This window comes from Triticum aestivum, chromosome 3B (assembly GCF_018294505.1).
Source record: "Triticum aestivum cultivar Chinese Spring chromosome 3B, IWGSC CS RefSeq v2.1, whole genome shotgun sequence".
NCBI lineage: Eukaryota > Viridiplantae > Streptophyta > Magnoliopsida > Poales > Poaceae > Triticum > Triticum aestivum.
Window position 1 is genome coordinate 23125345 of NC_057801.1, and position 16696 is coordinate 23142040.

General features: G+C 38.9%; 2 protein-coding genes across 4 annotated transcripts; both read left to right on the forward strand.

Moving 5' to 3' along the window:
• Positions 1–4274: 4274 nt before the first annotated feature.
• On the forward strand, positions 4275–6879 carry LOC123068326 (uncharacterized lipoprotein syc1174_c). Of its 3 annotated transcripts, XR_006431691.1 has the most exons (9): positions 4296–4564; positions 4665–4781; positions 4889–5017; positions 5104–5280; positions 5613–5753; positions 5907–6095; positions 6282–6353; positions 6458–6716; positions 6810–6879. XR_006431691.1 is itself a non-coding variant. In XM_044490899.1 (8 exons), exons 1-8 carry the CDS (start codon positions 4543–4545, stop codon positions 6653–6655), a joined length of 1041 nt encoding a protein of 346 aa, XP_044346834.1. In that variant the 5' UTR covers positions 4275–4542; the 3' UTR covers positions 6656–6879. The 3 variants fall into 3 exon arrangements, 2 of the variants coding, with proteins under 2 accessions (XP_044346834.1, XP_044346833.1); XM_044490899.1 differs by having other exon boundaries at positions 4275–4564; positions 4893–5017; positions 6458–6879; XM_044490898.1 differs by having other exon boundaries at positions 4281–4564; positions 6458–6879.
• Positions 6880–15398: 8519 nt separating this feature from the next.
• Positions 15399–16130, forward strand: LOC123064447 (transcription repressor MYB4-like). Its single transcript, XM_044487932.1, has 2 exons — positions 15399–15696; positions 15785–16130. The coding sequence occupies exons 1-2, from the start codon at positions 15455–15457 to the stop codon at positions 16128–16130; spliced, it is 588 nt and encodes a 195-aa protein (XP_044343867.1). The 5' UTR covers positions 15399–15454.
• The last annotated feature ends 566 nt before the right edge of the window (positions 16131–16696 follow it).

The following is a 16696-nucleotide window of genomic DNA, read 5'->3' on the forward strand; positions in this document are numbered from 1 at the left end:
CTAGGCTAAATTATGTTCTTAACATAAAAAAATTGAGAAAATCTTTCACACATGTAAATATAGAAATCTTTCACACATGTTCTTAACCAGAAGGGGTGGTCGAATTCACATGTACCCCCTCCGTCCCAAAATAAGTGTCTTAACTTTTTACTAGCTTTAGTGCAAAGTTGTACTAAGCTTGAGACACTTATTTTGGGATGGAGGGAGTATCTTTTTTTTGGAAAATAGACAGGTTTTGTCGTAAGTGTGGAAAAAGAAGTTTGGTGCTTCATAAATTACTTTTTAGGGCATTGTTTTTTTACTCAAGAGACAATATATGCCTTTTCTTCATGCAACTTTGCACCCCACATAAAATATACAAACACACAAATTATAAAAAACGATCATAGTTTAATCCAAATTAGTGATTTTATTGTTTACCCGGAAGCTTATGGTTTTGTGAGCCAATTCGCTGCCCCACCCCACAAAGTATAACAACTTACTTCTCTTTTTCAAGCATATATACTTTTATATATGATTACAATACCATCTGTCATGCTCTATGATTAAGATTATATATATATATATATATATATATATATATATATATATATATATATATATATATATATATATGGGAGGATGGTGGTGTTTTGGGGAGGGGGGGGGGGGATTCAGCAGATGGGATGGACGAGTTTCCTCCAGGCAATGGCCTTGCTATTTCACCGCCATCTCCTAAAATTATAGACAAGTTAGTCACCATTGAATGACTAACCAAGAATATGTAGACTATATTATGTAATACCTATAAGCAGTATAAACCAGTTCAACATATGTGTGCAAGTGTCAAGTGTGCTTGTGATTCAGACACTTTTGGATATAATTATCTTGCACTGATATGATAATATAATCCTAAGTACATTACCAGAAGGGATGGACGAATTCGCTCCAGGTTCCTCACCTGCAGGGATAGACCAGTTGACTACTCCCGGTCTCGCTATTCCACCGCCATCTCCTAAAAAATGTAGACATGTTAGTCGATGCAAAGGAACTTTCAACATGATTAGATAACACATCCCCTGCATATGAATAAGCAATTACAATGTGGTTTGGCTACGTACTATGGAAGTATGATTTTCTTTTGTACATAGGGATTAAGAGTTAAGGCACTATGGGTTAGGGTACTTCACCGGAGGGTATGGGCGATGGCCGGGCATGAGATGAAGGGAGTGAAGAGCCGCTGAGACGAGGAGCAAGAAGAACAAGCAGAAGCACGCAGAAGTACACAGAGAGAATTGCGGATGAAGCCATTGCTTGTATTGTATCGTGCTCTGACAGTCAATTGATACGTACGTCGTAGAGGTCGACTGGCGCCATATATAGGGTTGGCAAGCCTTAGTTTTCCTTGTAGAGTTTTGGATCGTGAGCTTGATGATTGATCGATGGTGCATGGGGCATATTCTTCACTAGCCTTGTGCATGCATGGCATCCCCCCCTTGTTTATATGCTTCTTCGTTCAGCACAAAGCTATGTACTGATGAAACAGCCGTGGTAAATTACACAACAGATGTGCATACGGAAAATATGGCCGGGGACTAACGCCAGTGTAGAACTTGCAATGTAATTACCAGAAACAGAGACATTGGGCTGGGTGTAAATTTCTCCCAGGACTACCGGCTGGAGGTATTTAATCAGCTCAATATTGATATATTGTTAGCTTTGCTTCATTGCAGCCTTTCTTTAAAGTTTACACGGATCTTTAAGTTACCTGAAAATTGTATTCTCGTACATTCATGATCAACTAATTCTAATTCCTTCCCCAAAAAACAATAATTTTAGTTACTATTCTCCCAATGAATCAAACAAGAGATCAGAACAATCTTTTTTATTTATTGAAGGGATAACTTCTAATCTTCACCTTTATTCTGCAATGAAATCTATAAACTTTTCTAGGGGTACCGTCGTTATAAATATTGGCTGGAGTATATATTAAGTAGCACAAGTTGGTACTTAAATACACTTATATAGATTAAAAATTAGTAATACTTTCTCCATCCCATAATATAAGACGTTATTACATTCAATATGTTCCCATAATATAAGATGTTATGAGAAGGAGGGAGTACAACTTAGTCTTTGAGGTGTCGGAGTCGTCTTCCTCCACCATCCACCACAGTACGTCAGTGCCATGAACAAAAGCTCGTTACCGCATCTGGGCCTCCGTCTGAGTCAAAGTATTTAATCAACTTGATATTAATATGTTTTTTCCATTTTTTTTGTTTACTTTCTTTCCTTTTGACTCTTTGGTTCTCCTGGCGAATCCTAAACGGCGCCCGTTGCGCCCGTTTCTTCTATTTCTACAAACGGGCGCACACCCTGTCTCCGCGATGGGCCGGCCCCTTTTCATTATTTTTTTCCCGTTGCGCCCGTTTCTTCTATTTCTACAAACGGGCGCACACCCTGTCTCCGCGATGGGCCGGCCCCTTTTCATTATTTTTTTCGTTTTCTGAACTTGCTGCAAGAAACGAAGTGACGAGGAATCGAACCCGCACCGCCGGGGTCTTTACAGAATGCGCTAACCAACACAGCCAAGCCACCTTCTATGATTATCTAATTCCTCTATCTTCTTTACTTCTAACGAGTTTTTCTTTTTTCTTTTTTCTGTTGTTTTTTATTGTTGCCTTTTCTTTTTCTTTTTACTTTTTCCTTTTTCTGCCTTTTTCAAAATCGACGAACTTTAGTTCAATTTTATGAACTTTCTTTATTTCTCACCAAATTCCAAATCGATGAACTTTTTTTAAAATTCAATAAACTTTTTTGAAAATCAGTGAACTTTTTTAAATTTGATGAACTGTTTTTGAATTGGATGAACTATTTTCAAAATCCAAAATATGTTCTGATTTTTCGAAATTCGTTTGCCTTTTCAGAAAATGTTTTTTGAAATTCCAAATTTTGTTCATGTTTTCGAATTTTGTTCACGTTTCAAAAATAGTTTCGAATTTCAAATTTTTGTTCACCGTATTAAGGAAAAATGTTCACCATACATTGAAAAAAATGTTCAGTGTGTATAAAAAAATGTTTCATCGTGTATAGAAATTTTGTTCAGCATGCATTCAAAACGAGTTCATCGTATTTAAAAAAAAAGTTCTATGTGTATTTGAATATTGTTCACCATACATTGAAAAAATGTTCAGTGTGTATAAAAAAGTGTTCATCATGTAGAGAAATTTTGTTCAGCATGCATTCAAAAAAAGTTCAGCGTATTTTTAAAAAATGTTCAGTGTTTCTTTGAATAATGTTCACCCTATACTAAGAAAATGTTCAATGTGTATTCTAAATTCCCTTTCTAAAAATTGTTCACAGTACAAAAAAAGTATTTAATTTTCGAAACTTGTTCACTTTTTGGTTTTTGAAAAACATAGTTCACATTTAAAAGAAAAGGAATATTCGAAACTTGCGTACGATATTCGAAACATTTGTTCGCATATTTAAGATTTTCAATTTTTCCAAGAATTAATGGAAAATGTTGAACAACCCTGGATCTACCATTTGGGTTGGTACTTAAAAACAAACGCCATTTTTAGGATGTACACAATTAGTATCCCAGCTGGCCAGCTTCGTTAGCATGCAGCGCTATGTCTGGAGTTCGAGTCCCATTGCGATTGTTTTTTCAAATTCGTTGAACTTTTTTTTAGATTTGATGAACTTTTCTTAAAAAAGAAGGATGAACGTTTTTTCAAATTCATTGAACTTTTTTTAGATGCGATGAAATATTTTTAAAAAAGAAGGATGAAATTTTTTCAAATAGATGAACTTTTTTTAATTTACTGAACTTTTCTTAAACATCAATGAACTTTTTTTTTAATTCGTAAACTTTTTTCAAAATTTGATGAAGTGTTTTTAAAATAATTAGGAAATCTAATAAATAGCGCTAATTTATTGGTTCTTATACATTTCGCGTTCGCTGTAGTCACTAGCTGTTACTTGTTGTAGTGGTTAGCGGAATGGTTCCTCCCTTGTAGTGTCAAGTTGTGAGTTCGAGTGACTGTACCTGCAGTTTTTTCCGCGAGACATTTTTCCTTCCTCAGCGCGTGGTGGGCCAGCCCATGAGGTGCGGCGTGTGAGCTCCCGTTCTCCTTGTGGTTGCCGTGGTTTGAAAAAGCAGCTCCGGCGTCGATGGAGCGGCGCATACATGGAAGACGGGCCGAGTGGTGAATGAGGCCCAGGTAAAGGCTGACAGGCCGACACCTTGGCCCAACTGGTGGGCCATGCTCGGTCCAACCTTATCCGCTGCAATTTTCCCCGCTCTCCCCTCACTCGCCGTGGTAAAACAATGGCGCTCCATCTCGCGCGACCGTTCCTCCCCGCCGGCCTCCCGCCGCCGCCGCGCCGCCGCGCTCGTGCCCGACCACGTTCCCTCTCCCCCACCGCCGACGCGCGGTCCCCGTGCTTCAAGAGACCCTACACGTCCGTCCTGGTGGTCCCCACGGGGGTCGGCGCAGCCGTCGGGGGCTTCGCCGGCGACGCCCTCCCCGTGGCGCGCGCCCTCGCCGCCGTCGCCGAATGCGTCATCTCCCACCCCAACGTAAGTTCAGGCCCTCCACACACCCTGCCATTGCTCCTCCGCCGGAGCTCGACCGCTCAAAGTCTGAGGCTTTTTGCTTCCCTTCCCCACCCTACCCTAGGTGCTCAACGCCGCGATGCTCTACTGGCCGATGCCCAATACGCTCTACGTGGAGGGATACGCCCTCGACAGGTTCGCGGAAGGCGCCTGGGCTCTCCAGCCGGTCCACCAGAACAAGGTCAGTCAGTGGTACTGAACTACTGAATAGTGAATACTGAATACTAGGAATTTCAGAATTTTATTTCTTCATATGTTGATGCGTTGTAACTAACTGATTTAACCTAGGTAGGCTTGGTGCTGGACTCCGGGATCGAGGAGGAGCTCCGGCTCCGGCATTTGCAGGTCGCCGATGCGGCGAGGGCTTCGCTCGGCCTCCCTGTTGTCGAGTGCACCGTCACCGATGCTCCTTTGGAGGTGCGCATTCTATTCAAGTAGTGCTTGAAAAGACAACTCAATTCCTTGGTAATGTACAACTTATGAACTTCTCATGTGCGGTGTAGATCAAGACGTGGTTCGATCCGAAGTGCGGGAAATCAACCGGGAGCGTTGGGAACTCCGGTTCCCTGTTAAGAGCGGTCGACGCACTAGTGAACCATGCAGGCGTGAATGCTGTGGCTGTTGTTGCGCGCTTTCCTGACGACGATCCTGAAGATTCAGATTGCTATAGGGAAGGAAAGGTACTTCCTACTGCTCAAGTACTTGATTTCTAATTTTTGTATGATAGTTTCTGCCCTTGTTGTATCTGATATTTGCAAGGAGCATTCTTGGAGCTCCCTTGTTATCCTTTTGATATGCGTGACGTATCTCTTGCAAGTTGTAACAACATGCATTCTTCGGCGCCCATGTAAAGTCAGGAATACATGTTAGCACATCTCTTCTCAATAAATGTGAAAAACTGTTGCCCCTTATTTCGTTGAAAGGCTTATCAGTTGTGGAGACTGATATCCTAGATGAAGAATTTAATATACCCCTCAGCTTGTATTTTGTTCATATCGCAATATCAATGCAGGGAGTTGATCTGTTAGCCGGAGTTGAAGCAATCATCAGTCATCTAATTGTGAAAGAATTCCAAATTCCTGCTGCTCACGCTCCTGCGGTGCTGCCCCCACCACTCAGCCCATCAGTGTCCCCAAGATCTGCTGCTGAAGAGGTATTTATGCTCTTATACTAAATTGTTTGTGCATCATTGAGTTAAGTAATTACAAGTGAAATGCCCAATATCAAACTAAGGAGTACATACTACATAGTGCTTATGATTTCATCTCCCCTCTCCCTTCACCCTTTTTGATCTTTTTTCTAACAGATTGGTTATACCTTTCTACCATGTGTGCTCGCTGGTTTAAGCACTGCTCCTCAGTATGTGACGAGGAGGCAGGAAACCTTGGACAGTGGTTGTATAGTGGCTAGCGATGTTGATAGTGTGATTCTTCCGAGAGATGCCTGTGGAGGTGATGGTGCTCTTGCCTTTTCTCGAACTGCAAGAAAGAACAAGGTACACTTCTCCTGTGCATATTACGGATGATGTGCCTTGCCACTTAAATTGCATATGCAGTGGTGCTTGGATTAGTTCATCATTGTATGCCAACATGATGAGTGAAGCTAATGATAGAATCCCGAGTGTAACCCTTTGTGTTTATGTGGACAGCTAAATTAGATATTTTTTCTTGTAATTCTGCAGCCCTTAATCATTACCATTCAGGAAAATGAGACGGTGCTCGATGACACCCCTGATAAATTCAACATTGAAGCGGTATGTAGCATTTCTTGATAATTATTCTTCAAGTTTACCTTCTGATGCACCACATGATCTTGTATTCGAGAGATCCTTAGACACCAATTTTTTTTTCTCCCCAGCTGAATGTCCAGAACTACTGGGAAGCAATTGGAGTTATTGCTGCTCACAAGGCAGGCATCAATCCAAATGCTCTTAGAAAACAAGGAATTGACCATCTTAAGAGCCATCGACGATTGTACTCTGCCCGATCTTCTGGTCCTAGGCCATACACCTCTTCTGGAATGCAGGATAAAGTATATGTACACCAGTTAGTTTGACAATTTAGTACAGAAGAAATCAGTTTTAGCAAATAGGAGGCTGCAAATTTTGAAGTCCCAGGTACATATTCCACAACAGTAGGAGCATACATATGTAACTTTATTTCGTCGTCACCCCATGAGGAATTACATCGATATGCATACGCGTGTGCAGTGTCATTGTGATCATGGATGTTGTACTCGAAGCCATTCTTCAGATCAATTAATTGCTTCAGTTTCTGAGACAGGGGCAGTGCTATGCTCACCGTCCGCCACACAAGCGTCATGCTGATTGCTGAGGGCATTTATGTCTTAATGTGTCATTCTGCGCTCTCAAATCGTCGACTCTCTGATGTTGCTATCTGCGTCTACTCAGAAGTCAGAATACGCATGTTTGCCAGAGTGGGTAGTTGCTGCTTTTGCTTGCTTGTTCCAACTACCAATCAAACTGGACCTTCAACCTTAGATAAGGTGCAGCTTATGACTTGCTGTTCGTGTGTGTTGGTGTGCTAGATGCCTGTTGTTGAAGTACATATCTACCTGATTTGCACTTCACAAGTAGATTTTGTGGCTTTAAATAGTAGTAAGATCTTTTTGCAGCATAGTTTCTTTTTCTCACTAGCATAGTTTATGCTTTTCAGTGGTTATATATGTCATCTTTCTTGGTTCTAGAAGTTCCAAGTTAGATGATAGGTTGGTGGCAGTCCTTCCTGAAGTTCCTTCAACCTTTGTTAGAACAGCTGGTATCAGGATGAACAACCTGACTATTGAAAAAAGAACTCACGAGTACAGTAGCAGCTATTTGCAGCATAGTTAATTTACTCCGTATTCGGTTTACTACAAGGTACTTACTTTGTCACTGTCAAAAGGGTAACAGATTGAACAATCTCCCATGTGAGGACTACTTCTTTGGTATATATGTCAGGATGTATACTATATTGTTTTGGGAAAAGAATTTACAGGTTTATACCCGAATTGGCTGCACCAATCTCCGGGAAGACACGAACGGTGGATCCTTACCTGGTACATATCCTTGCCTTTAGATTTACTTTTCCCTGGTACAACCGAACTATCTGAATGCCTGCACTGAGTTGTCTAAAGATTAGTAGGTCGTTCCATGAGCGCGGTGGAGGATCCATTTCAGCTCCTCTCAGAATTTCTTTGGACGGGCATACATGCTAGGTTCAATGGCTTTAAAATCGTAGTCATTATGAGTTTTTGAATTTGCCAGAGACACTGGAATGTTCAACTCTAGGAAGAACAGAACCTGCAGATGTAGTTTAAGTTGGTGAATCGAATCATGAACAGGTGCCCATCCGAGGAAGAGGTAGTTCTAGCTTGCTATAGCGAAATGAAACTAGAAAAAAAAACATGGTCTCTTGTTTCAAGTTCCTGTTGGGCACAAATTTCGGTCCTCCAACTTCGATGCCTTGACCTCCTAATGTGCAAAACCAAACACATTTTCTCACTCTTCAGCCTTGAAAGTGGTTCCGCTGATACATGGTGTTTTGTTTTGCGCTGGATTGACACATAGTCGCTCGTGTGAGCATCTCTATGGCAACAACCCTTGTTGGCGACACATGCATACTAGAGGCAAAAGAGAAAACGTAGGCGACTGACATAGGGAAGGGTATGTGGTGCTACCGGTGCACCGGACTCTCAAATGTCACACTACAAGCTTTAGAAAAACCTCAAAATAATTTAGCGTGCACTTCTGCTTCGGTACAACCCCCCTAAACACATCAATGGAGGAGATCTCTCAATACCCCTTCATAATAAAGGGTATGATGGTCTTTTTTTCAAAATACGCCGGCGACAATTATTTTTTTGAAACAGCCCGCGAAAATAAACAGCCGGCCCAACAGCAAGTCGTCTCTCTGAGATGGAACACTGCAAAATCCTAAAAAAATGTGCTTGCGACAGGGATTGAACACAGGACCTTGCACTCTCGGGGACATAAAGCCAACCACTAGACTGACCCAACTACAATGGCAAAGAAGCAGCGCTGCATCTTAAGACTATTAAAAGCGACATAGCTGGACAATTTTTTTAGAATTTTGAACATGACTTTTTTGAACGCAAAAGAAAATCAAATTTGATTTTTTTAACATGCATACAAATTTTGCGAAAACTAGTACAGATTTTAAACTCTGAATAAATTTTGAAAACCGAGATTTTTTTTGAAATTCTGAATGAAAAAACAAACAAATTTTAAAATCTGATTTTTTTTCTGAAAATGCGAACATTTTTTGATATTTTCAAACTTTTTTGAAAAATATGAATAAATAAATAAATATGCCGAACATTTTGTAACATTGCGATTTAAAAAAACGAGTAACCTCCTAAAAGGTTCCAGACTAGAAAACCGGCCGGGTATCAACAATTAGGGAATTCTTTTTCAAATCATAGTTCTTGCCACCCTTTGTGCCATCACGTGTGTTCGTAAGGGAAATCTTTTTTAGAAAATCTATCATCGCACGTCATCGTAAGGGAAATCTTTTTTAGGAAATCTATCAACACATTCTCTTCTTCTTCTTCTTCTTCTTCTTCTTCTTCTTCTTCTTCTTCTTCTTCATGTTACCGGGTTTGTACGACACACCGGCTTTATTCAATTTCTTTATTACTCTCTACATTGTTGAATGTGTAAAAAAGTGCTATGGGACGGACTCTTCCGACTTAACCGAAACATCTATGTTGTACATGACGTACTTGTGGACTTTCATTTAATATACTCAAATTTTGCAGGCAACTGGGCATTGTCATCCTAGCACTCCACACAAAATTTGAACGAATTCGAACACCAAACACACGTTGGGTCACGTCCGATCAGTATTTTAGGGATTATTCACCAGGAAAACCCTAGAAAATGTGCGAAATGTCAAAAATAGATGAAACTTGGTTTATATGCTTTCCATGAAGATAGAATGACGTGGAAATTTTTTGGGTCCATTTGATGAATATGTAAAAAAAAGTGCGATGGGACGGACCCTTCCGACTTAACCGAAACCCCTACGTTGTACATGATGTACTTGTGGACTTTCATAAAATATACCCAAATATTTTAGGTTGCTGGGCATGGTCATCCTAGTACTCCACACAAAAATTGAACGAATTCGGACAGTAAACATACGTTGCGTCACGCCGGTAAGTATTGTAGGGATTTTTCATTGAGAAAATCCTAGAAAATGCAAAAAACTACGGAAAACATAATAAAACTTGATATGGATGCTTGCATCACGTCCGGAAATAATAAAACTTGATGGATGTGAAAAAATGCTACGTGACAAAAAATACGTCAGAGGACAAATAATACAAGAACAAAACAAGTTAATTTTTAAAACAATAGAATAGTCATCAATGCTCTCATTTTGAAGAATATGAACTATTTGTATGAACCTTCCTAGTTCGGAACTAGTGAATATTCATGGTAGCAGTCCATATCCTAAACAAAGAGTACATTGAAGACCGATGCTTATGACAAGCAGAGGAAATAGCTATTTTCTTCTTGTTCGTCTTTCCTCTCGCTCGGACATAGATTGTTCGCACGAGTTTTTGGAAAATATCACGGGTTTTAGAAAAAGTTTGTAAAAATGAGACTAGTTCGTGGATCTGAAAATCGTTCATGTATTTGAAAAAAATCACTGATTTGAGAAAAAAGTTCAAAAGTTTAAGAAATTAGACACGGACGTGAAACATAGTTCACGAATTTATGAAAAATTCATGATTTTAGAAAAATTTCGTGAATTTTAGAAAGCAAAAGAAAATGAAAATAAAAAAAGAGAAGGAGATCGAGAAAAAAAAAGTAGAAAAATTGGCTAGACAAAACGAGAAAAAAATAAAACAAGGCGGTGCCTTTTTTGTTTACGTCACGTTTGAGGGCACGGCTGCGGCCGAGAAACATTTGCAGAACGCTGGGTACATAGGTCGTTCACGAGTGTTTTAGCATAAGAATAACAAAAGTTGCTGTCTGCACATCAGCATCAGCTCTACCAGTTGGTTAGTTGCACTGGATTTATACAATGTGGTGATGAGTTCGAATCTCACTACAGGCACATATTTTTGAATATTAAAGAATATATTAATGGGCTGACCCTTTGGGTGTTAGCACAGAATTGGGCTCCTCGTATGTACGGCGTGCAACAGAATATGCGTACGAAAATGGATACGATGAGTGAAAAGACTATACTGCCCTTTCTACGTTTTGGAGGGGGGTTGTACCGAAGCGGGACTCATTATATTAACCACGTCACAGCTTGAGAAAAAATAAATCAAAATACGACATTGATTTTGTTAATGGACCAAATTCATGACCCATTCTGGTCTACTGTACTTACGCTGTTTATCTTACCAGCGAGCAAAGTAATAATCTGCCATCATTGTGAAACTTAAAGCTTCCTTTATGCACAAACCTTTGGACCCCTGACTGCGCTCAAGGAGCATGCACTACATTTTTAATAGAAACACTAATCCAAATGATCCTAATAAAACGACACAAGTTTGTTTCCATTCAAATTTCTTGAAAATCACTGCCCATTGATCGCAGCAGAAAAATAACAAACCAAACACTTCTTTGAAACCTGGAAAATGCTATATTTGTTTTTCTTTTGTCTAGACAACAAACGTAATGTTTTTAAATCGCAAAACCTTGACGATACATCACTCGCTCTAATCTACATACCATTTTTTTGGTACTTCATAGACTTTCATTTTTTTTCTGAAATAAACGGAGCATGTGCTCCTGAGAGGACAAAATCCACGTTCAGAGAGAATTGGACACATAATTTCTACACTCGAGCTCAAATGCAGCACATGTATAGTAAAATAAAAAAAAAGTATAAAATCCAAAAAATTCAAAATTATTTTGGCCACAGACATTGTTGAATGTTCCACATACATGAAAATTGTCGTGAATAAAAAAACATTCCTAATGTCATGTGTGAAAAAGCGAATCCGATGCTCCAATAAGACTATTTTTGAAAGCATTTTGGAGTGTTTTCATTTTATTTTGGCCTAGACCTCCACAAATGTAATTTCATCACCAACAAAATCCACGCATGTAGAAAACTAAAGAATTTTGTTGCAAAAAAATCAAAACATTTTGAATTGTTTTTGTATTTCCTATGATTTTACTATTCATACCTAGAGCACATGAGCTCGGGATTAGAAGAACACTTTCGGTGTGTGTGTGTGTGTGCGCGCGCGCGCGTGCGTGCGTGTGCGTGTGCGTGTGCGTGTGCGTGTGTGTGTGTGTGTTTGTGTGTGTGTGTGTGTATGGGTGTTTGTGTGTGTGTGCGCGCACACATGCCTGCGTGCAGATATTTTATATTTTAATTTTCACCAAAAAAAATCTTCAGAATAAGATCAATCTTGGATACATTTGAATAGTTTTAATTGTAGCTTCAGTAATATTTGAAAAGAATTTCATATACACTGCATTATCTCAAATGAAATTGAACACATGTTTCAATTATTAAATTGATCAAGAAATAAGGAAGTTCATAAAATATATGAAGTTAGTCAACCATCCCAAAATCACTGAAACTATTCTATGGAATATGTGAAGTTAATGAAACAAGAAATCAGTAACTAAAAGTCGTGTTGGAATCATTTGAAATAATTAAAATAACTGCTATGAAATAATTGAAATAAGTGACATACTGAAATAGATTTCACTCATAAATGGAAATGGATGTAATAAGACAAAAATATTTCACTTATTTCAGATATATAAAATACTTCAAAAATTTGAATGTGAAATAGCGATATAATGAACTATGGGATATAATTTATTTCACACAAGTGAACTATTACAAAATAAGTGAAATAATGATCTGGTAAACTATTAAAATAAAGGAAATAAGTAACAAACTTATTTTTCACAATGTGAAATGTTTCAAAATAAGTGAATTTGTTATATGGTGAAATAGTGATCTATCTAAAGGAGTGAGATATTTAACATATTTTATTTCACATATGTAAACAAATCAATAATAATGAAATAGTGATCCGGCAAAAAAACTTATTTCACATATATGAAATATTCCAAAATAAGTTAAATATTTGGTATGTTATACTATTTCAAATAACTGAAATTGAAATAGGAACTAAAATTACCGAGATATGTGTTTTACAGATATTTGAAAAAAGGAGATATGAAATATGTGAAAATTTTCAAATAAGTGAAAAATGCAATCTATGTAACTTTTAAAAGATGTGAAACTAAAATAGGTATTGAAACCTTAGTGATGTGAAATATTTTAAATATTCAAAAAGTAAATTAACTAAAATGTTTATGAAAATCATTCTAACTTTATTGATACACATTTGTCTTAAATAATGGAAACATAGGGGTGAAATACTTTGGAAATCACCTTTTTCAAAATAATTTGAATCACTGGATGGAAGTAATTGAAATCAGTAGATGGAAATAATTGAAATTAGTTTTTCTCAATAGTAGAATCAACTCATTTTAAATGTTGGGATCATTTTAATTGAAAAATGAGATAGCTAATAGAATAAATGAAATTAAGGAGATAGATGTTGTAAGAACTGAAATACATGAAATATATGACCGATGAAATATTTCATATAAGTGAAATTTCAATATGTACTGAAATTATGGAGAACTATGTTTTAGAAATATTTCAAATATGTGAGCTATGAAATACTTCAAGTATGTTAAACTGGAAAATGTGCTAATATTGCTAAGATATATGTTTCAAAAAATATTCCAAATTAGGAAAGATAATAATTAAAATTAGTATTTCAATTAATTGCAATCTATTTTTATAAAACCATATTTTAAATATGAATTCATTTTTTTCATAGTTGCTAATTGAAATTAATATTCCCTTTTTCACTTTTGATGTGTATTTTAAAATCATTTTGAATTTACTGCAATATATTTTGAAAATATTTTAACCATTTAAAAAATATTTGTTACTATTTTTCCAATTTATTTCAATCAATTTATTGGAACAATGAAAATTTTGCTTTTGCGGGGTTGGAATAGTGAAATTTAGAAGACTGTAAATAATATATCCAATATTGGTCTTGTTGGAAACGTCTTGTCGCTAGGATTACAAATATGTTAAAAATTAAGACAAAATTGTATTTAAAATATATGAAGCATCTAAAAGCCCGTTAGAAATAAAATGCTATGAAAGAGGAATATATGAGAGAGAATGTGCAACCATGGGCAATGCGTACATTTGTGTGACAAAAAGTTGGTGGGACCAGGTGAGAGAAATACCAGAGATTCTCAAACAGGAAACCCAATTGGCTGGTATATTAGGGATACAGGGTGAGGTGGCCGTGCATAATTGGCTGGATGGGCATGGGTGCATTTAGAAAGGAATTTTGTGTTGTACTACTTGGCACTTTACTTTAACTCCGCCTATGTCTTTTAGGCATAGCCGGTCCCAAGCCCGGTTAAAGGAGGAGGGTTGTAATAGGCTTGGCGAGCCAACGTAAAAACTAGCCGGTCCCATGGGTATGAAACCCATTTGAGCGAGAGTAGTATTAGAATGGGTGACCTCCTGGGAAGTCCTCGTGAAAGGGTTTCATATATAACGGTTGTGATAGGCTTGGCGAGCCAACGTAAACACTAGCCAGTCCTTTGGGTATGAAACCCATTTGGGCGAGAGTAGTACTAGGATGAGTGATCCTGAAAAGTCCTCGTGAAAGAAGAAGAAGAAGACTACTCGGCACTTTACTTTCTTTTTTGACTATTGTCTTTCTTGCTTTTCTTGTGAAAGGTATCCAGATATATTAGCAACGTTCACCACCAGAAGACACAGAGCATCTCAAACATAATACTCCCTCCGTCCGGATTTAGTTGGCGTTCAAACGGATGTATCTAATACAAAATCATCCGTTTGAGTGTCAGATGAAGTAAATTAAATCGAGGTTCCGAAACCACCAAACTTTTTCTTTACTTTTTAGCTAGTTTTGAAGACTATTGGTGTTGTACCTGGCTTTATTTTAAAAAAAACTAGAAAAATATATTATAGGAAGCAATTCCTATATATTCAGTTCAAAGAGAACAAAATATAAATTGAGAGACAAAAAAATATATTTCTTTTCCTTTTTCACTTGGGCTATCTCATATGTGGCCGAAATATAAATCGACATTGTCGTTGCACAGTACTCCCTCCGTTTTTATTTACTCCGCATATTATCTTTGGTCAAAGTCAAGCTTTCTAAACTTTGACAAAGTTTGTAGACAAAAATATTAACATATACAATAACAAATCGACACCATTAGATTCATTATTGAATATACTTCTACACCATATAGATTTGTTATGGTAAATATTCGTATTCTTTTCTATAAACTTGGTCAAATTTAGAAAGTTTGACTTCAATTAACACTAATACGCGGAGTAAATAAAAACGGAGGGAGTACCAGATATTATGGGCATATAGGTGGGTGAGTCATATTTGCGGGGTAGGTACGGTGCTGCCGACCGTAAGGCGGCATGCATGCTACAGTAGTACCGGTACGTACGTGCGCGCAGGCACGCAGCACACGATGCCACAAGCCACAACTAACAAAAGCGGCAGCGCACGCGCGTGGCTAGCTAGGTCGTCGTCCAGTACGTACAGCTGAAGCGATCCAACCGGCCGGTCTTGCATGCTGTTACTTCCAGTCAACTGCCAAAAACAAATAAAAAATGGAGCTCATGCACGCACGCATGCTTTATATGCCAACATATATTGCCACACACACCTCATCTTCTCCACCGTACCTTCGGACCCTAGCTATCTAACCCTAGCTATATCTAAGTCGACCTAACCATCGCAGGCACGCACCTAACCATGAGGGAGCCACGGCCACGACGAAGTCCGTGCAAGCAGCCGACGACGGAGAAACACGGCCAGCCATGGCGCCGCCGGACGAACAGCAGCACGCGAGATGCCAAGCTTCTCTCTAGCGATAGTGCCGTGCCGTCGCCGCAGCCGGCCAAGGCTACAGGGGGACTACTTGCTGGGGCAACGACGAGCTTCTCCGAGGACGAGGAGGACCTCCTCATCAAGTTGCACGCTTTGCTCGGAAACCGGTATATATCTACGTGCCTAAGACGCATATATCGATCCTAGCTTCTGTATATTTTCTGCTGATGACGAATCACGACCATGTCCATCCAGCTGGCCCATCATCGCCGGGAGGCTGCCTGGGAGGACGGGCGAGGAGGTGGAGGCCCACTGGGGTTCGCCGGCGATGAGGAGGCGCACGGGCGGCGCCGATCCCGACGGCCATCGTGCACTACTGCAGGCTTTGCTAGCCTCCTCACATGATCAGCACGGCGAGCATCTGCAAAGGACCGTGCCAAACCAAGTACGCGACGAGCGCCCCGGCCGTCCTACCGACGACAGTGCAGTGTCGGACGCCGGAAGCAGCAGAGCCTGCGCATTATCGGACGCCGACAGCAGGTGCCTCTCTGAACTGAACCTGGAGCTCACCCTCCCTACGCCGTGCAGTGCGTCTACTTGATTTGGAGGGTGGGTGTCATATCATATACTGTACTTCGGTCGATGGTTTCTGTACCGTAAGAAACAGTCCTATTATTGTACTATATATATGCATATGCATACTGACTAGTACTATATATGTATGACGCACAAATTAATCCTCACAAGTTTGAATTGATCCCATCACCGCCAGTTCATTACTCATCATTTAATGCTCATGTGTCCCTTCAAAAGTTCAGATAGGAGTATGAACTACTCTGGCTAATACTCCTACCCAATTGTATACCATGCATTAGAGAAGTAGAGGATGATGATCTTAAAATGCTTGACTTTGTGGACTACACTTCTATTTTGAAAGTTCTTTTTACAAATATGATAATCGTTCATTATATGAAATCCTAAGAACTTTACATGATTTATTTATCCAAAAGTACTAAAGCTGAAGCTATAGCTTATGTAAGCAATGAAATGAAAGACTTACAAAGTTATGTGGCTATAAATAAAGCTCACATGGCACAACCTTGTATTTTTTATTTAGTTCATTCACTGTCTCATTATTAGATCGTAGGTTGTTTAGTTTTCTGTTGC

Excerpts from the sequence above, each read along its gene's own strand:
- LOC123068326 (XM_044490898.1), top strand. The coding sequence starts at position 4,313 with ATGGCGCTCCATCTCGCGCGACCGTTCCTCCCCGCCGGCCTCCCGCCG. Across the intron at positions 4,565-4,664 it reads GCGTCATCTCCCACCCCAAC|GTGCTCAACGCCGCGATGCT; the intron begins GTAAGTTCAGGC and ends ACCCTACCCTAG. Across the intron at positions 6,096-6,281 it reads GAACTGCAAGAAAGAACAAG|CCCTTAATCATTACCATTCA; the intron begins GTACACTTCTCC and ends GTAATTCTGCAG.
- LOC123064447 (XM_044487932.1), top strand. The coding sequence starts at position 15,455 with ATGAGGGAGCCACGGCCACGACGAAGTCCGTGCAAGCAGCCGACGACG. Across the intron at positions 15,697-15,784 it reads CACGCTTTGCTCGGAAACCG|CTGGCCCATCATCGCCGGGA; the intron begins GTATATATCTAC and ends ATGTCCATCCAG.